Source organism: Mesoplodon mirus (assembly GCF_964341445.2).
Source record: "Mesoplodon mirus genome assembly, chromosome: 11".
Classification (NCBI taxonomy): Eukaryota; Metazoa; Chordata; class Mammalia; order Artiodactyla; family Ziphiidae; genus Mesoplodon; species Mesoplodon mirus.
In genome coordinates, this window is record NC_138987.1 from 79636523 (window position 1) to 79658316 (window position 21794).

The 21794-nt window shown below is 35.5% G+C and overlaps 1 protein-coding gene across 4 annotated transcripts in view; it reads right to left on the bottom strand.

The window, feature by feature from the left end:
* Positions 1 to 21794, bottom strand: part of CCDC91 (coiled-coil domain containing 91) — a 401471-nt gene that overhangs the window by 295293 nt on the left and 84384 nt on the right. For all 4 annotated transcript variants that reach the window (XM_082636831.1, XM_082636829.1, XM_082636828.1 and 1 more), the window contains exons 2-3: positions 9673 to 9715; positions 7535 to 7613 (exon numbers count right to left, since the gene is read on the bottom strand). In XM_082636831.1, coding sequence (XP_082492957.1) covers positions 7535 to 7613; positions 9673 to 9702 — 109 coding nt within the window. In that variant the 5' untranslated portion in view covers positions 9703 to 9715. The remainder of the gene's footprint in view (positions 1 to 7534; positions 7614 to 9672; positions 9716 to 21794) is intronic.

The window sequence follows — 21794 nt, forward strand, 5'->3', positions numbered from 1 at the left end:
CTCTTCAGTACTACAGTTCTTCACAGTAACATTTGTGTTCTATGTTTACAGCTATGTTTTTAGACTAAATGTAATTTATTACATTAGTACTGTGATAGTTTGACCATGCAGTTAAAATGAGGTACCATGATTCACCTAGTGGAAGCTACTCATATTACAGACATTGTAATCAGAAAAAATTTTACAAATAAACTTGGAACTCAAAATCTGGAAAAACGCTTAGATATCGTCTAGCCCTTCAATTTACAGATTAAATAATTGAATTTCAGGGAAGTTACACAGTTAGTTGAAGGCAAAAAGCAGAACTCCTCATTCCATAGCCAGAGATATTTGACTGTAAACCACATTACAAATCTCATCTTCAAAGTCATTATAAATATCACTAATATATTTCCTATTATATGCATTAATGAAAACAGAAATTGTCATAAATTACTGAAAACCCACATAAGGACTGATACTTACATGTACAGCCATAACTCACAGCTTTATAGAAGTTACCATCTTAATCATTATTTATAAAAACTGGCTCCAGAAAAAATAAAGGTGAGTTAAAAATCTGGGAGATAAGAAAAAAATACAAGAAGTAGCAAAAAGAAGCTATCTGGCAATCTTCCATTCAAATACCCAGTGTGACAATATTACAAAATTATTAGACCACAATGGAAATCCAGTTTATGTCCCGGCAAAAAATGTCCAATGTGGATACAAAGTAGAAGCGACAAAAGTTTTCAAGCATTACCTATACTGCCTATTATAATACAGTATGTGAATATGGAGTAAGTCACCTTCAAATTTTACCTCAAATATAGATCAGACCAATGAATTCAGCTAATGTTTACTACCCCTATGTGCAAACCACAGATTAATCTGAAAAAAAAAAAACACAATTTTTTCTCAAACAAAAATGTGTGGACTCAGGTTCTGAGCTCTTATAGATGTGTAACAGATTCTACTGGAAAAACAGGGTTAGCAAGGAGAGTAATGGGATATTAACAAAATGGCCGGTTTGTTGTCCTAGGTTTTCCTGGCCAGAAGAATGGAGAATGGAAAAACTGAACCATGAAATCAAAAAGGCATCTGTCTTCCAGGTTTCTCTCTGCCAATGTCTTGAGAAAAATGCTTGAACTTTCCTGTTGGCTTTGTATGCAAATAGCTCCAGATGCAAAGTGAACCACATCTAAGTTATTTAGTTCAACATCTGCTGGTCCAGTTCCCATTATTCCTTCTAAAGGGTCGGCTTCTGAAGACAGCTTAGTTTGCCCTCTATATAAGCTGTTTCGAAGGAGCTAATTTGGATTAAAGTATCTATCTGGACCACTTGTTTTTCCCTTTGATGGTCAATGCAGTCTAATGTGGTCTGTGTAGTGCTGCAAGGAACTTAGAAACATATTGGAAAGGACAGTATTCAAGGTTTTGCCTCCCACCTCGCCTTCTAGGCAATTTATATTTATACAGTTTAAAGTAAAAAGTGAACAGTCATTTGCCTCTAAAACAGCACCACCCACACTGTACACAATGGCAACATGACAACAATTTCTGACCTAATATACTTTTCATGCAACCTCTATCACAGATTTGAAACTAAAGTTATTGATAAAAGCACTTGTTAGTATTAACATTACATTTCATGAGACACCTTGTCATTTGAGATGACACGTTTCATACGGTATCACAAAAGTGGCATAAGTTGGTCCACAGCACATGGCACTTAGTGTCTGATACACAGTATATTTTCAAACATGTGATAAATGAGTGAATTAGTGAATGAACAAACAAGCTAAATAATTAATTTAAATAAATATCATGGATTCTGAAACTTTGGGTCTGCTGCAATCAGAAAACATAATAAAAAATGTACTAAAGCCAAACTAAGACTAACAGTCTAATGTTCTTAGAACTTGTAAGGTCAAGTAAAGATAGAGTACTTCCTTCAAAAGGGTATGGTAGGAAAGATAACTTGCACTGGAAGGTAAAAGTGGAGAAAAAGGAAGAAATGAGAATATCTGTCTATCTATTTATGTCTACATTCTGATATATATATATATATACATTTGCATTTGTATGTACATAAACACGTGTATATCAGAAGATAGACATTCATTTCGAAAAGTTAGTTTCCTAAAAGGCAGAGTATTACCAGTCTTATAAAAATTTACAAAAGATAGTTAATTGTTTGAGAATGATTTTGAAAAAACAAGGGATTTCTTAGCCAAAAAAAAACTTTTTTTCTAAAAAATATAGTTCTATGAGAAGCAAATTCAAAAACTTCCTGATATCTTATGCTATGAAAAATCTTGAATGATTTTTCTTTGGGAAAAATATTTAGAAGAAGAATATTTTTAAAAGGACGTAAAAGAACTGGATACTATTATTGCTGCTTCTAGACTCCTAATATTTTGAACTAAAATTTAGTCTAACCTCTGCTGTCCTCTACTGTTATCTGCCGACACACTGTAGGACCAGGGAAAAAAATAGAAAAAAAATAGCAAAATAGCTGTTCTCTCTTTCTGAGAATCTGTGACTACTCTTACTAACCATTATCCCCAGGTTATTTGTCTGAATTGGGAATTCTGACCAGGAAAGTTAACTGAGCCCAAGAGGAAATAGCTTCTTAGCCATCTTTGAATAATTATCTAAGATTTCCAAGATTACTATAATTTTTAAAGAAAGCTTAAGTTTGCCTTCCTCTAACTTGTGATTAAAAAACTATTTAAATACCCTCAAAGAATTAAGATAAGCAAAAAGAGTTATTTGAAACTAAATCTGCACTATTAATTATCAAGAAACAATTACTGATTAGCAAGGCACAATGCTATACTAGGTACTTTTGATTCAAAAATGTTTAAAACATGGTCTCTGCCCTCCAAGGCTTAGACTAAAGTAGACATGCAGAGATGGAAGTCATACTGATAAAATCATATTTTTAAAAATACAAATTAGTACACCAATGTTCATAGCAGCATTATTTACAATGGCCAAAGGAAGCAACCCAAATGTCCATGGACGAATGAACAGATAAACAAAATGTGGTCTGTACATATAATATTATTCAGGCTAGGAAAGGCAGGAAATTCTGACACATGCTACAACATGGATGAACCTTGAGAATATCATGCTAAGTAAAATAAACCAATCACAAAAAAGAAAAATACTGGATGATTCTATTTATATGAGATATCCAGAGTAGTCAAATTCTAAGAGGTAGAAAGTAGAATGATAGTTGCCAGGGACTGGGGGGAGGGGGAATTGGATAGTTATTGTTTAATGGCTATAGTGTTTCAGTTTCACAAATGAAAAAGTTCTAGAGATTAGCTGCACAACAATGTGAATATAATTAAAAATACTGAATTGTACACTTAAAACTGATTAATATGGTGGGGGGGTGTGGGATAAATGGGAGATTGGGATTGACTATATATAAAATACTATACATATAATACATATATTTATATATTATATATAAAATACTCTATCATATATAAAATAGATAACAAATAAGAACCTACTGTATAGCACAGGGAACTCTATTCAATACTGTGTAATGACCTATATGGGAAAAGAATCTAAAAAAGAGTGGATATGTGTATATGTATAACTGACTCACTCTGCTGTACAGCAGAAACTAATATAACATTTTAAATAAACTATACTCCAATAAAAAAAATTATTAATAAAAAGCTAATTAATATGGTAAATTTTATGTTATATGTATTTTACCACAATTTTAAGAAAATACAAATTGGCATAAGCTAAGTGCCAAGCAAATGGTGCAGAAAAAAATGATACAGTAGCTCAGAAGGAGGAGCAATTATGAGATATGGAACAAACAGTGAAAACACTATGTTTTTTCTTAAAAGAAAAAATAAGACTCAAGTAAGCAGACAGGAGTTGAGGGAAGGTGTGACAACCAGAAGCAATGGCAAACAGGAACAGACATCATCTAGAAACAATGCAGATCACAGTTTGGCTCACAGGCTTCAAACAACAGCCATGGAGACAAGCTAGAAGGTAAGGCTATGAAATAGGGAGGAAAATGATTGAGGCAATTCTTCTCACCGAGTAGCTTTCACTGAAATGAAATAATAATCATCACACTTTTATTGAGAGTAAAGGCAAGAGGAAAAAAGGAGATTCATAATTTCATATTCATTCATCACTTACATTCTCCAACTCCTTTGACAAAGGAAGTGTAGAGACACATATCATAAGTTAGATGCCACACCTCTGATGAGGGAGGGGCCTAGAGATAATAATTTGTGTAAAGAACCAACATGACCATTTCACTTATTCTGACTGGCAATTTTTTAATTTCATTATCAGCATTGCATATAATCTGGTATTTTAAAAGTTCTCACTACATAAATGATCCTAATAATACAGAAAAATGCACGTCCCAAGGTACCTCAATTCATTAACAGTATTGAAGGCTAAAAACAGACATTCTGAGAGACAAATTATCCCAGTTGCTATTATGAAATCATCCTCCAACTAACCACCAGCCCTAAAGCAGGATAATCACTAGGCACACTAAGCCACTACACTCCGTACTTAACACAATCGTTTATCCTAACCCCAAGAATGAACACTTCTATTCGCCCCAAAGCACTTTAAAAATTTAAACCAAATGTTTCTGAATAATCTTCTTGGATTTTATGCTGTGGTGAAATTTGGCTAATAGTCATCTCTTATATTTTTCATATAGATTACAGACAACTAGAGTATAGATAGAAAAACAGACAAAAGGAGAATACTAGTCTGCTTAAACTAGAAAGAATCTGCTTTAGATCTCTTAAAGAGTTCCTATCTTTTCTGGATTTAGTGCGGAAATGATTAAATTGTTACGCTAATCAGCTTGTGCACATCACTCTTATCTAAACAATTTCAAAATACCTGAATCAGAGGCAGAATTCAGCAGCCAGAGAAAGACAAACTATATTCAACAAAGGAGGAAGATTGCTTTCGCTGAGCAAACACCTAACATGCCATTAACTTCAGCTCTTGGCCAGATTTGTTTTCCTTTACTTCTGCAAGTCACTGAGGAAATCCAAAAAGAGTTCTTTCTTCAGGTCTGATTTTTTCAGTGAGGGAGAGACAATGTGTGTGTGTGTGTGTGTGTGTGTGTGTGTGTGTGTGTGTGTGTGTGTGTGTGTGTGTGTGTGTGTGTGTGTGTGTGTGTGTGTGTGTGTGTACACTAGAGGGGTTATTCTTTAATTCTAGTTCATTAGGCTTTGAGGACTTGACCTACAAATATACAGATATATAGAGATGTGACATATAATAATAAGTTGCTCACAATATACAATTCTTTAATACATTGCCACAATAACTATAAGAAAACAAACACTCCTCCTGCTTTCATGCAAAGTAAAGAAGTCCAATCTGGCTTCAACTTCTACTCTGATGAAACCATTTCCTTCAATGACATTTAGGACTGTCTGTGGGTTTTTCTCAGTCTCAAATCTCACTGACCTCCCTACAGCCTTTGACATCAGTGACCATGCCTTCTTTGAAATGTTCTACTCCTTATGTCTGTGTTGCACTAGCCCCTACTCTCCTTATCTCTCAAGTCTCTGGTCTCTTTTTCTTCCTCCTGTTCTCTAACTATAGACATCCAAATTCCTCTACTTAAAGCTATTCTCTCTACATGTTGTTTCCCCCAGTGATCTCCTACAACTTCAACTGTCATATCAATGGAAAAACTCCCAAACCGAGAACTCCGGCCCACCTTTCTCTGAACTCTAGGTACTTTAAATAGTCATGTCTAAGACAAATTCATTAAGGCCTCATACTGCCCCAAACCAACTCCTTTAAATTCTCTATTTCTGTTCATGGTAATACCATCCTTCCAGAACCGAGGCTCGTAACCTTAAAAATCAATTGTGACTCCTCCTTCACCCTCACAGCCAGTCAGTCAGTCAGCCAGTCCTGCTGATGCTTTTTTCAAAAAATAGAGTTACTAAAAATAAACTGAGATAGAACCTGAAAGTATAAATTTCACTCCTAAACATAGTTATCTGTCTCAAACTCCAAAACTTTTTATAAATTGTCATTTCATCATCTGTATGACAGGAATAATGTAGCTGCCCTACCTACAATAAACAAAACATAATAGCACACTGAAAATCCTAAACCATCATATAAATATCACTATCTCAAGTCTTCCTATTCACTCCCATTGTCACCCTAGTCATTTATTCAGTTACTTATTCACTCATTCATTCATTCATCTGTTTTTCTTTATTCTTCCTACAAAATTTACTGAGGGCCAACTGTAAGCCAGGCACTGTGTTCAGCATTTAAGACATAACAATAGGAAAAACAGACATAGTACCTTACAAAACTTACAGTCTAACATGAAAGCCAGAAAATAGGTGCACATAGATGTGAGAAGGTTCTCTGGGAAGGCTTCCCAGAAAAAGAAACATTAAAGTAAGAAACGACACATAAAACAGACACGAGTTTATATGATAAGGGAGTGGAAGAGAGTGGCAGTGGGAAGCAAGGCGAGCAATTCTTGGCAAAGGAAACAACACATACAAAGCCTTCCAACAAGAATGAGCATCCTAATGGTGCCATCCTCTTTCCCACATCTACACCTTTATTCCAAGCATTTTTCTCCCTTCAGAATCTTTCCCCATTCCAATCTCTGCCTATTGAAATTATATGCATCCTTCAAAGCCCAGATCAATGATATATACGCAGCTTCAAGGACAGTACTTGACTCATACCGTGAATGAAGTAACATTTGCTAAACGAATGGATGACGAAATCATCATTCTTCCCAAATCACAAATCTGCTTCATATTACAAATATGTATGTGTCTGCCCTTGAAGTAAAGGACATGGCCCCACAGTGTCTCATGCATAATAAGTGTTGGAAAAATATTTGTAGAATGAATAACTCTAATAATCTAAGATGGGGCAGAGCTCTTGAAGAATGGTATTTTCATCTTCGACTCCTGATTTTACAATGATTTGGCAGAACAAGAAGAAAATGCAAAGTATTATTTAGACAGAATTATATTAATACTAACATTAGGTCTTCCATAAAATACCTCGCAATAATGGAATTTATTCTTGTATTTAATTTCCTGGATGGCTTACTTCTTAATACTTTTGAATGATTTTCCTGTAGAAAAACTTCTAAATTTAAATACTGTTGGGGATGACAAATCATTTTTATAATATTTTTAGAATATTAAGAAGAAGGAGTCTTTAATTAATGAAATGGACACTCTAAAAAAATCAGTTGGCACCTCACCTTACTAAAACAAAGACAAATTTGGAAATGTCAATTGTACTTTAATTTTATTTCACGTTCATGATATCTTTTTTGGAATCATGCCCCAAGCCACCGTTGCAGAATTTGTTACTCAATCCATAATTTTTTTTGTAAAAACTATGTTAAATTTGGGTCATTCCATTTTTCAGATCAAAGAAGGCAAAGTGAAAAGGTAGGAAAGGGGCTTTCAAAAGAAAGGCAAAAATGTTGAATAAAAAAAAAATATTCCTAGTTACTCTACAGTAGTACCTGTAGGAAAAGCAGCCCAAGGAATGGCAGGAGATGTAGTTTGAGTTTCACCATTTCCACCATCAAAAATCTCTGCAGCCTATAAAACAAAGGCAAAATTATTTTAGAAAATCTGAAAAGTATAAATGCTATTTAAGCAATCAAGCCTCTCAATTCTGCAAATGTAATTCTCTGTAATACCCCACACATTTTCAAATTTCCTCTGAATACTCAATTGCTTTTCAGTCTTCAGTGCTACCACGCCCCACTACTAGTGACTACCCCCAGTGTTTGTGCTCTATATCCTTGAGTAAAACTCTTCCTTCCTTTCTCAAATATACCTCCTGCCAATGAAATTTAATTTCATATATCCTTAATCACATTTTCGTTTGTGAACTTTATATCTAAGTATTCTAAACTAACTACCACAGCATTTACCTATGTAAATAAGAAAAATACACCATTTTTCTTCAAAAGTCTAGAGACTAAATCTTTTTCATTAATTATCACAAGACCAAAAAGAGATCAACCTAAAGAAATAGGATTCATCCATATCCTTGAATAATCTACCAGCTGAACTTACTAGCATTCAACATTTAGAGAATTCCTAAAGCTGACATTTAAATTAAAGTCTCCTATTAAACAGTTTTAAAACTATGAGGCAGTCAATTACTGAATGCTGAGTTTGTGAGTAAGAGTGCAGAGTTTTCTCTCTCTTAAGTGTTCAGGTCACAGCAAAATTATCATTGAAAAAAAGAGCCAGAATTTCAATTTGGATTCTGCATTGAGTTGTCAGCCAAGAAGTCAATTGGGGCAATCTGCCACAGGAGCTAAGTGACGTGGAATACAGTAGCTACTCTCCACAAACTATGACAAATAAACATGGTTTATATACCCAAGGATAGAGACCTTCCATATTTCTATAACAGGATGCAGAAAGAAAGAACCCTAACAACCATAATTAAATTGGAATGGCTGGTTAACTTTGTACCTATATAATATTAAAAGGAATAGATCCGTTGAATGTATGTTGAAGTATAACTGTTACTCTAAGGTAAACTATCTACTCTTTTTTCTCTGATATAATAAATCAAGTAATATAATAAGATTCAGTAACATAAATAAGATTCAGTCACCCAACAAAACCCAAAATACTAAAGCAAATACAGGAAATATACAAATATGCTAAACAAAAAACAGTGTTAGATGAAATGAAGAAAACGGGTAAGTTCATATTCTAAATATCTCCATATTAACAGCTATTAAAGATCAAAAGAAGAGAAAATGATCCTAACCTAAACTCACACTATTCTTTCATGACATTCAGAGCACTGGATATATACTTAATATCTCATTTCTCCTATTAACGTCATTAATTACAGTCCCTATCTCTAACAATCTCCTTTTCACCAAGTTCCAAACTAGGTAAAGGTCTTTCTTAAAAAAAAAAAAAAAAAAAAGCAAAAATCACAGAGCTCACTTGATGGTAGTTCCAGGACTTGAGCTCAGGCATCCTGACTCCTAATCCAGAGATTTTCCTGCAAGACTATACTGGCTCCATAAAAATAACTGGGTTACAAAATATTTCAATAAAATGAACACACACTGAAAAGGATTAAGGAAAAGACAGTGCTTCTTCAGCTAACAATTTCCTTACAAAGCATCCAACTAAAACCTAAGAGAATAATCCAACAGCGCAAACATACTAATTAGCTCTATAAGCCACTAAAAGGCCGTGTACTTAATATACTAAATCAACTCATTACAGGTGTAAGCATGAAAATATGTGACAGATCTTCAATACTCATCCCTCATCTCACAAGTATTTCCTAACAGACATGTATCCCAGCAAAATCATCTGCAGACAATTTCTCAAACCTCTTCTTTACTGCTTTCACTAGTAGTACTTAACTACCTCAATTTAAACCATTCCTATGGTCATGACCAAGTGTTCAATAACAATAAATCAGTTTTAACTTTCAGAGGGAATATATTTTAATTTATCTTGATTACATTTTTTTTATTCCAGAGTTATATTCAAAATGATCAAGAAAGGATCATGAACACCAATGATAAATAATACATTTAGTATACTCTATTATAATCCCACAAAGTTAAAACAGTTACATAAGCAAACTAAGGTAAATAACAGCACATACCTCAAAACCACCAAAATCGTCATCATCCATTCTTTAAGTGCACCTGAAAAACAGAAGACATTGAAACAAGCCCACACACACAGTCATTTATGTCAAACACTTCTCTCACTTAAAGGTATATATACATTTTGATTTGTTTTCTTTTGATTTATAAATTAAAACGATTTTATTTGGGTTAAAAAATGTGTTTTAACTATATGCATATGTATTTTTAACACAAAAAGACTGAGGTTTTTTGGCAAAATTAGCCATTCTGACAAAATTAACAATTTCTGTGACTTTTTCAGCAACCATGTATTTTGCCATTTTATGTTGAGACGCCAGGAGTGGAAAAATATTCTTTTACATTTTAATTTGCTTTTCCCAAATTGGCACTAGGGCTCAATTCAATAATGCTTCCTGCTTTTTGCATCTATTCCTCAGTTGTCTGGCAACATCAGCACAAACTCCAGTTAAGAACAGGACTGTGGTGAATTTTTGGAAATCTGTCCCACACCACAAAGGTTCTTCCCTCGGTTTCATGGCCGAGGTTGATTTAGATTTTCAAAATTGATCAGCATTTTTGAGCTGTGGCCACAACTTCTGGAGCATTTTGATATGTGTATTTTTAGCTGAAACTGCTTTGCACTTTTGGAAAAATGTGGAGCAAGTTACTAGGCTGATCAAGATAAATCAAGTCATGTATTCATGGAGACCAGGAAAGAGAAAAACACAAGCGAATATCCAGAATACCTCTCTTCTTTACCCTTAAAGTATGTAAGAGAGACAAGCAGTGGGATAATACATGCTTTATTTTGTCCTAATGCACATCATAAAAATAAAAGGATAAAACCATGAGTGCCTGGGCTTTGAAAAAAAAAAAAAAAGAAAGAAAGAAAGAATAAGAAGGAGACGCTTTTATCTAACAAACAGTGAAAGAACTAAAAAACCTGGAAAGGTAAAATGAGTAATAGGTGATATATAGTAAAACAAAAAATAAATTCACAATAAATTGTGAAGTCATACTCTGTTCAATAACTGGTTTCCTTTTCTATCTTTCAAAAGTGAATATATTCAAATATTAATTATAGTTTTCTTGACCCAGTAATACTAAACGGACTTGATTACAGAAAAACAACCTTCTCCAACTTCTAAAAAAAGAGAAAAACAGCTAAGCAAATTAAATCATATGCTAAGCTCTAATTCTAAAGGTATTTTCTAAGGCATTTTGCTTTGAGTTATAAAACAGTAGTTATCTACAGCCATGCTTTGCCTTGTCACTAAAATTAATACTAATGCCTTCAAAAATAAAACTCAAAGATAGTCAAAGAAAAATAAACAGTAAAAAACAATCTCAAGGATTGCTTTGTTTTAATAGGCAAAGAAAATTTATTTTCACAGAAACTCAGTAGGTAATGACACTATAAGGAATATGTAGACAGAAACACATTATAAAAAGGGACTACATTAAATTAATCAGAATATAACACCAGTATTGTCACCGTTATCCACAATTTAACAATCTGTTGAAAAATTTTTAAAAGATGTACTTCTCCAAAAATCAAAGCTAAGCAACTCATCCACATACACTTAAAAAATATAAACCAGACTTTCAGAAACTTTTGATGGTGGTTAGTTTGAAATGGAATTCACATTAATTCTGTGTTGCAAGCAAATAGAAATCTGTATGTGATTACATTTTTCATGAAGAAATTATGAAAGGAGAGTGATATGGATACTGAGAATTAACCGAGTCAAACTATAAACACCAAGTTTGTGTTTTCCACATGTGTCCCACGAATCTCAGGAGACAATTAAAAGATATTTTTAGCATCTACAAACACTGTACCCAAATAACATGGTTTCAAAATAATGGAATTTTAGAGTAATGCTTCTATGTGTTTTCATAAGTCATATCCCAATAAGTTATTTGTAAGGTGCCAGAAAATTTGAAAACAAAAACAAATACCCATGCCTAACAATCATTTCAGCTTGTTTGCCTGTAGTAATGAACCAAATACCATCAGTTTCCTAAGTACTGATTTAGCTCTACAAAAGAACATATCAGTGACCACGGATGCTTTCCATACCCCAGCAACTATTACACATTAAAATGCAGATTCGTCTTCCTGTACTTTATTTTCAAAGAAATATTAATATATTTTAAAAGACAAATGTGTCCTGAGTTTCTTAAAATACAGTACTAGAGAAATAAACATTATTATTTTAAAGCAATAACCTTTCTCTGAATAATTTAGTTTCAAATTCTGAAACAGTTTCTGTTTCCTGCTGAACATTTTAAAGAGCAGGAGGAAGCAAAATTAACAACACTGATTTGTAAAAATCAATTTTACAAAATACAAAAACTAAAAATTAGTTTTTAAAAGGAAATATTACAAATGTGGGCTTCTTTATGGATTTAGCTAGTCCAATACATTGAGTACACTGTTTTGTCTACCGTGCATTTGTAAACCTTTTAGAAGACTTCTAGCATTTAACATTATCCCATTAAACTGCAAATATAATATAGCAATGCCAAATATATCTGTCATCTAAGTTATAGAATCATGAGCCTGGCCAAAAAATTGACAGATCATGCAGTTCATTCTTTTGTGTCATGGCAGGGGGTGAGACGTATACTTTGTTATGTTGAAAGATTACATAATATCTAGGTTTAACAATTCTCAGGCTTCTTTACATCTGAATTTAATATCTTCTGTTGCACTATCATATTAATTCCCTCCTTAACTATCCTCAGTATTCAATATATTGCTCATATTTCATAAGAAAAACATATACACAACACTTAATGTAACATTTTTATTAAGCAACTCTATAGAAGAGATCCCTCAAGGTCCTCAAGGAGTTACAGCCTGGTGTGGAAGGGAGGGCAGTGTGCAAGAAAAGCATGCAAATATAACATGAAATATAAAAGGGTCTTAACGAAAGAAGAAAAAAAATCCAAGGGGGGAGAAAAAGATTTTCAGAAGATGAAATGTCTAGGTGGAGCACCATGAAATGCTTCAGGTAAAAGGAGACATTTGAGATTTACTTCAAGAGACTTAGCAGAGAATTTTAAATGGCACATTAAGAACACCCATCTTATTCAAGTCTTTTCCCAAAATCTTTTCCTAAAAGATAGCAAGCAAAGATTTGACTGTTTGCTTTCACATAAACACAGGGTCAAAGAGTAGGTAAAATGAAAAAACTGCAAAAAAAATTGAAAGCAAATACAAGGAAGATGAACCTTACACTACCAGTGGGGAAAATGAGCATCAATCACGTTTACATCACAGAAACCACAAAAGGCTCAAGAATGGTCAACACCGAAAGTTGGGTAAAGATGAGACTCAAAATAAGAGTCACAGTCAGATATATTCCAAGATCCCTTCCCAGAATCTGCACAACTGGGCAATTTACAATGCCTCATCACAGAAGAAAACTGAAGGTTTATTCCTTGGACAGGGTAAAACCAAGAATTTCTGGATTGGAAGACCAGAGACAGGTGACTAAGTCAAACTTTGACTAAGTCAAACTTTTATTAAATTTTGAGACACATTCCTCAGTTTTCTTTCACCACTCAGCAACCAAACTGCGACTTGCCAGGCTTCAACCTCTGAACAGCAAATTAGAAGATTCTTCTCTGGTGAATCTAATCAACCCATGAAAAAGAACCTCATCAGAAGTTCCACAAAGAAACAGCTCACTCAGGTAACACTACTTTGACAAACCCTACCCACACACACAGAATTTCCAATTTGCTCCTTATTTCAATAAGAGACAAAGTAAGTATAATGGTTAAAAGAAGGGACTATGGAGTCAGGCTATCTGGATTCAAAACCTAGCTCTGCCACTTACCTACTGTGTTACATTGTGCAAGTTATTTAACATTTTATGACTCAGTTTCCTCATCTGTCAGATAGGAATAATAACAATGGTAACCAATTCCTAACCTCATTATGAGGATTAAATACGTTAAAATAGATGAAGCACTTAGAACAATGTCTGACACACTTTAATCATTATGTAAGTGTATGCTACTTTACTATTAGTATCTCACTCTTACATATGAGCAGACTGCCAAGGACAATCAAAGATATGAAGAAAGTATCTAATATGAAAAATAGAGACCAAAAAAATGGAATAAACAAAGACTACATAGGAGAGAAATTTAAAAAAAAAAAAACTGTAACTAATACCTTCAGAGAGTTGAGAAGAGAAGACAGGGCATTCATGAAATAAGAACAAGAAGCTTTAATTTTTTTTGGGGGGGGTGTGTAAAACAAAACCAAGGTCTTGAAAATAAAAATGATTACAGAAATGAAAAACTTCAGGTTGGGTAATAGAGCTGAGAAAATCTCCTTTAAAATGAAGAGTAGAGGGGCTTCCCTGGTGGCGCAGTGGTTGAGAGTCCGCCTGCCGATGCAGGGGACACAGGTTCATGCCGTGGTCCGGGAAGATCCCACATGCCACGGAGCGGCTAGGCCCGTGAGCCATGGCCACTGAGCCTGAGTGTCCAGAGCCTGTGCTCCGCAACAAGAGAGGCCACAACAGTCAGAGGCCCGTGTATCGCAAAAAAAAAAAAAAAAAAGAGTATAAAAGAAATGGAAAATCAGAGTAAAAATATAAGAAAATTACAAGATCCAGTCTAGAATATGTAGTATTTAATTATTAGGAACTCTAGAAAGACACAACAGAGAAAACAAAAGATAAGAAATCATCAACAAAATAATAAAAGAAATTTTCTAAAACTAAAGTATACAATTTGCAGATTTAATGGTTCCTCATGTATCTAAGAAAATAGAAGTAAAAACCCACACTATGGGCTTCCCTGGTGGCGCAGTGGTTGAGAGTCCGCCTGCCGATGCAGGGCACACGGGCTCGTGCCCCAGTCCGGGAAGATCCCACGTGCCACAGAGCGGCTGGGCCCGTGAGCCATGGCCGCTGGGCCTGCGCGTCCAGAGCCTGTGCTCCGCAACGGGAGAGGCCGCAACAGTGAGAGGCCCGCTTACCGCAAAACAAAAACAAAAACAAAACAAAACAAAAACCCACACTAAGTCACAGTAGAGAAAAAGAGAAGATCCTACAAGCTTCTAAAGAGATAAAATAGGTTTTATACAAAGGATAAAGAATATATGTAATGGCATTAGACTTAACAGAGCATCACTGGAAGGCAAAAAACAATGAAGCAATGCTTCTAAAATTGTGAGGGAAATTCTACAGCACAGAACTTTATAATCAGCCAAACCAACAAATAATCAAGTTGAGGGAGGCATAAGGCATATTCACACCAGCAAAGTCTAAAAAAAACAAAAACAAACAATTCCCAAACACTCTATGGAGTAAAGCAAGGGAATAAGACATGAGGAAGACATAGGATTAGGACAAAGGAAATCCAACTAAAGTGAAAGGCAAAGGGAATTCTCCCAGAAAAAATGAAGTGAGTTCCCAAGACATCTATGTAACAAGAAGAGAGAGCAACCAGTCTAAACTGGAGCGGAGCGGAAAGCTCCTGGGAGATGTATTCAAGGAAATGAAATTAATAGCCTGTCTCTGTTTTACCGTTAGAAGAGGAATATTAAACAACTGGGGGAAAATTTAGGCTTGAATTAGGGATTAGAAAAATAACCAAAAGAAAACAGTGAGAAAATAATGTGTTGGACAGGAACAGTAAACATTATATACTATATTTTTCAGCTGTGAATAGTACTGGCGTGGTCATACTAATGTAAACAATGAATAACTAACTGCACTGAAATTATAATATAACCATATTGGGAAGGTAAGAGAAAGAAGATGAAGGATGTGGTATGAGGCAGCGGGGCTGGTAAAAGACAGTTAAAGCCTCATCTTCCATAATGGAAAGACAATGGGTATGAAATTTAAAACTCGAGAAGTAGCAATAATAAACATGTTATTTCGTGATTCACTGGTAAACACTAAAAGAATCGGCTATATGTGCTGAACATCTTGCTTCTAGAAAGCAAGAAATGGAGAGGCTGGAAAAGAATAGAGGGCATTAGGAGATGGCTGTGGGTCATAACAAGCCTTTTACAACTTTAAACTGTGGTCACGCATAACTGAATTTTTTTAACGATAGCATATAAAACATCATGGCACAATGAATCAACTACCCATTATTTCCATCAAAATACTACTCTGAAAAAGAAAACTCAAGGTAAGCTTTTTTTTTTCAGAACAAACTATAAAAGAAGGCTTAAATGGTTTAAATTAGCATTTAATCAGTGAATAAATGAAAATGTGTCATGTTAGTCTCCTTTATAATATGTTCCCATATTATAAGTATTTATACAAAATGTAAAAGTGTATCTTAGACACCAAAGTTGCTCAAAACAAAATGCAAAAAAACACCAAATAGAGAAACAGACAATTTAGGTAACTGACTTCAGAAAATACAATCTCCAAAGATTATCCAGATTATTCAATCAGCCCGAAGTGCCTTACTAGTTAACACTGTCCATTCTGCATTTAAATCAATCTCTGTCCCATCTGGAAAACTACTGGCTAACCAACATCCTCATAATCACAATATTTTTCCATTTGAGACTATTTCATGCCATGTTTCCTAGAAGCAACAGACAGATGATTTTTTTTTCAGACAGTCCGAAGCAAATATAAATTGGTAAGAGGAAACATAACAAAGGAAATACACATAAACACAGACAGACACACACATACCCTTAGTTAAGGTTAAAAATGAACAGCCATTAAGATTGAACTAAAAGGAAGAGTCTAATCATATAAAATCAGAATTTCAAGCTTATCTGTTCAAGGAAATTATTTGTTTACCTGAATTTCCCTAGCTCTTCCAAGGTAATGTAAGAACCATTTCTTAACCTTTTTTTTACTCCCTAGGACCTTGAACTACGTAGTTCCTAGCACATATTAGGAGCTCAAAAAATATTTTTGAATCAATGCTTTTGGAATAAATGACTCAATGAAAGCAAATGAGTTACTAATAGCTCCTCCGTAACTTCCCTCTTCCTCTTATTTCTCCAAGAAAAATACATTGGAGTTTGAGCACTAAAACAGCTCTACCTTTAAGGCATGAGCCTGAGAGTCTATATCTTAAAAGAAATTATAGTGCCACACTCCACTCTCTTATCCAATTATTATCGTGGCTAATGATAATTTTGAAACTTCCTATATGAAGCTGAATTGCAGAATTATTACCATACTATAAATAATACTGCCAATGGCAAAATAGAATCACAAGTTAAAGAAAATAACTGAGATGTATATTCACTACCTGAAAAATATTCTACTCCTAAATGATGAGATAGGAAAACACCCCAACCAGAACTAACTCTAATAACTAAACATTTTCCTTTATGTAATTTTCATCTGTGCTATCAAGTAAGTCTTTGTGTTTGCCAACCTTCATTCAGGAAATGTACATGTCCCAGCAGATGAGAAAAAAAAGCACTTAGATTGTCCAATTGCTTAATCTACTTGCCAACCTGGTTAATTCTTCCACCTCCTCCAACTCCTTAACAGCAATCTTTCCCTCAGCTGACGGTCTTCTGATCATATCTCACTCTCAATCTTAATGCTCTACCTAAATTTTCCAGAATTAACCACCTCATTGGGGCCAGTCATATATTCCCAACCAAATAATAAATATTTTCATATGGTTATCCTGCTGTCAATTCAAAATTCTCACTCTGTGAATTACACTCCTTCTATCTGGCAAAATCTCAACCCTCAATGAATCTTAAGGGGTACATACCTCACCTCTTCTCACATTTTAAGAGGACAAAGGCCTTCTCTGGATAGAAGGAAACAAGACTAAAGAAATACTATAGTCCCTTTCTCTACCTTCTTTACTTCTCTCTAAGAAAAAAATAAGAAGAATGATGACAGCAGGACATCCATATGTTCTCTACAGGTGAGGTTAATGTACAGAGGTCAGCATGCATGCACAGTACAAGTTCTTTGGGTTCCTCACTGGGAACTTTGTGCCCATAAACAATATAATCTTCCTCTGGTCCAGCTCCCATAAGAGAAGCTCACCAGAGAAAAACTTCATTTTCTTAACATGGAGACATGTTTTTTAGCTTACGGGTAAGTTTAATTCAGGAGAGAACTTGTAGGAGACCTCATTTCAGCCTCAGTCCATGCCACATTTACATTAAACTTTTAAGACTAGAGCCACTTTTCTGATTCCTATGACTCTTGGTTCTATGTCTCAATAGCTTCAGAATCTGGAGTGGTTACAAGGCAAGAGATAACAGCTCCCACAAAGAACCACCAACAATATCCAACTGCCTGTCTTCTGCTGAGAAGTATCAAAAGATTCACTATAAAATGCAGGTTTCCCATCTTCAACTGGGTCCACAGTGCAGCCTACCACACCCACTTTTTTTCTAATTGAGCCTCTTTCCCTCATTCTCCGAAGCTATTTCAAAGATTTTCCACTCTCCTCAAATTTCCAACCTGCCTATTCCTTTCAGTAATCAAAGCACATGACCAAGCCTCCTGCTAAACAGAGAAAACAAAAGGCATTTGAAGGGAAGGCCCTTAACTTTTTTCTACCACAACTATAGTTACCAGCAGCTATACCCAACTATTCCACTTCATTCTGCTCACAAGAAAAAAGGAATCCCTCCACCTACTTAGGGCTAATTCCCCATCTGTGCTCTGAGACCTGGCTCTCTCAACTATTCCCTCTTTATTAAATATTCAACTTTCCCCTTTTATTTGGCTCCTTCCTATTAACATTGAAACATGTTCCATGTCCTACATCTTTAAAAATGAAACAAAACAAAAACAAAAGCAAAACCATCCTCAACTACATTCTTCTCCAACCACAGCCCTCTCCTTTTCACAACTCAACATCATAGATGCTCTATTCTTACAGCCCATGCCTGCAACCAATTACCTCCTTTTCACTAAATGCAAAAAGACACTTTCAATTCCTTGTCTTATTTGAACACTAACAGCATTTGACCAGGCTTTCCTTCTCAAAACACTCTCAATCCGTGGTTTGCAAAACAACCATACTTCTTCCCTCTTTCTTCCTATTTCTCTGACTGCTTCTTCCCAATCCCCCTTACAGGTTCTTCTTCTACCTACCCTTTAAATGTTAGTGTTCTAAGTGCTCCAATCTAGCCCCTCTTTTTATCTCATTTCAAATAAACTCTCCAGATTACCTCATTCATTCCTTCAGATTCATTTACAAACAAGTTAAGGAATCTCTAGTTCAGATCCATCTCCTGAGCTTCAGATCCATAAACCCAACAGACAATCGACTAGCTTCTCTTTCATCTAACAGGTACTTCAAATTCAATACAACCAAAACTGAACTCAAGATCTCTTCCATCAACCTCAAATTAACTCTTCCTCTAGGATCCCTTCACCCAGTGATTGGTACTGCCATCTACAACACAGTTGACCAAGACAAAAACCTGGAGTCATCCTTGTGTCCTCCTTCTCTCACTCCACACATCCAATCAGTCACCAAATCCTTTGTCCTAAATACTTCTAGAATGCATGTACTCAATCACCAATACTTTCATCCTAGTTAAGGCACCTTTATCTTTCATCTGGTTTATAGTATCAGCCTTCAAAATAGTTCTCTGCTTCCAGTTTGCTCCTTTCTATTCCATCCTCCACTCCACTACCCAAATGATTCTTCTAAAGACTCATCTATTTAAAATTTTCAATGGCTCTTCATCATTTTTTGGATGCAGTCAAAATTCTTAACATGAACTAACGAATTTGTGTAACCTAGCTGTTCCTACCATCCTCATCTGTAGCATATCCATATACCACAATCATTATTATTACTGTATTATGAGATACTCTAAATATATTATTCTATGGCTAAAATAAACTTCCTTTCTTCTTCACAAAAGACTTTCTATTCTAAATCTGTTATTTTTGGTCAATAGTATTATCATTCTTTAATCTATCCAGAATGCAGAAACTACATGTTACCTTTTACACTTTACACTACAGCCAGGTTATGTCATTCAGTCCTGTATTAGTTTCCTCGCTCCTCTTTCCTTTCTCCTCTGGTGACCATCCCTGTGATTCAAATATCTATCTACTTTCAGTCACTTTGCTCTTCAATCCGTTCATCACACTGGGTAATCCTTTCTAAAACAATTAAGTTTTAAACTCTAAAACTATCATCATACCAATCTCAACTCCAAATCTTTCAAAACAAGAATGACAAATCCACGCCTCTATGGAACACAAACTTTGGAGCCTCACCATGTAAGCAAAGCAAACATGAAGACAAAGTTGTGAACTGCACTGGCACTAATGATTAGAAGTAAAAATGTATCCTGTAAAAAAGCCTACAATTACATCACAATATTAAGGCAATATTATGAGGGTACTCTATACAACAAGCAATAGAGAAAAGTGTTAGTTAACAACACAGTAAAATCAGTGTTGACAACTTTATAAAGTACAGAAGATCACAAATGTAATTTTCTCTAATAAAGTATTTCATATCTTTCATAGTGTTATATGCTCATCTATTTTTTTTCTATTCACAGTGAAGCCTCATTTATCTGGACAGATATATCTGATAATCTCATCTAACTGGAACATGGTTGTTCTGATACAATAAGCATAACACTCTTAGGTAGATAACAGTGAAATTATAAACTCAGTGTCTCAGTGTTCAGATACTTTAACCACAGACAGCTTTACACTCTTGATTAAGAATTTGTTTACTCTTCTACTAGACATAATTAGAGGCCCCAAGTGCCTCTCTGACCTCAACTATAACTCCCCCTGACTCACTTTGTTCTAGCTACATGTATACTCCCTATCAGTCATACTCCTGCCTCAAGGCGTCTGGGTTTTTTTTTTAATTGTTTATTTATTATTTTTTTTTAATAAAATTAGGATATGAAAACCCACCACCGGGCCTCCCTGGTGGCGCAGTGGTTGAGAGTCCGCCTGCCGATGCAGGGGATACGGGTTCGTGCCCCAGTCTGGGAGGATCCCATATGCCGCGGAGCGGCTGGGCCCGTGAGCCATGGCCGCTGGGCCTGCGCATCCGGAGCCTGTGCTCCGCAACGGGGGAGGCCACAACAGTGAGAGGCCCGCATACCGCAAAAAAAAAAAAAAAAAAAGAAAACCCACCACCAAGCGTAAAACTGAAGATCCTAACAAGAAATTACACATAACCCCTCCTTGGACCTCTCTGGACTCACAATCCTAAATTTATTTTTCATCATTCCTTTGCTTTCAAGTTAATGAAGTTCCATTTTATCTACACTACAAAAAAGCAGATTATTTTTATTTTAACTATTCTTTTTTTTTTTTTTTTTGTGGTATGCGGGCCTCTCACCGCTGCGGCCTCTCCCGCCGCGGAGCACAGGCTCCAGACGCACAGGCCCAGCGGCCACGGCTCACGGGCCCAGCCGCTCTGCAGCATGTGGGATCTTCCCGGACCGGGGCACGAACCCGTGCCCCCTGCATCGGCAGGCGGACTCTCAACCACTGCACCACCAGGGAAGCCCTTAACTATTCTTAAAGAGTATCCCATGACACAAATTTAGGGCACTTAACTTTTTCACATAATATTATGTTGCTAATATTATTTTAGCTGCCATTCATTCTTTTGACTACTATAATATACCTCAGTTTATTCAGTCACTTTACTGTCAATAGACAGTTGGGTGGCTTACAACATTGTTACTGAAAACAGAACTGCTACGAACATTCTCCAACACATCTACTTTTGTATATACACAGAATTTCTGTTGGGTGTATGTCTATTAGTAAAATCACTGGGTTTTAAGGTTTGTCTATGTTTAGCTTCACAAGATAATGAAAAACTATTTTCCAAAATGGTTGCTTGTGGGCTTCCCTGGTGGCGCAGTGGTTGAGAGTCCGCCTGCCGATGCAGGGGACACGGGTTTGTACCCCGGTCCGGGAAGATCCCACATGCCGCGAAGCAGCTGGGCCCGTGAGCCATGGCCGCTGAGCTTGTGCGTCCGGAGCCTGTGCTCCACAACAGGAGAGGCCACAACAGTGAGAGGCCTGCGTACCACAAAAAAAAAAAAAAAAAAAAAAAAAAGGTTGCTCGAATTCTACTTGCAGAAGCAACATATAAAAGTATTGTGAATCCACATATTTTCCAACATTTGGTTTTAAAT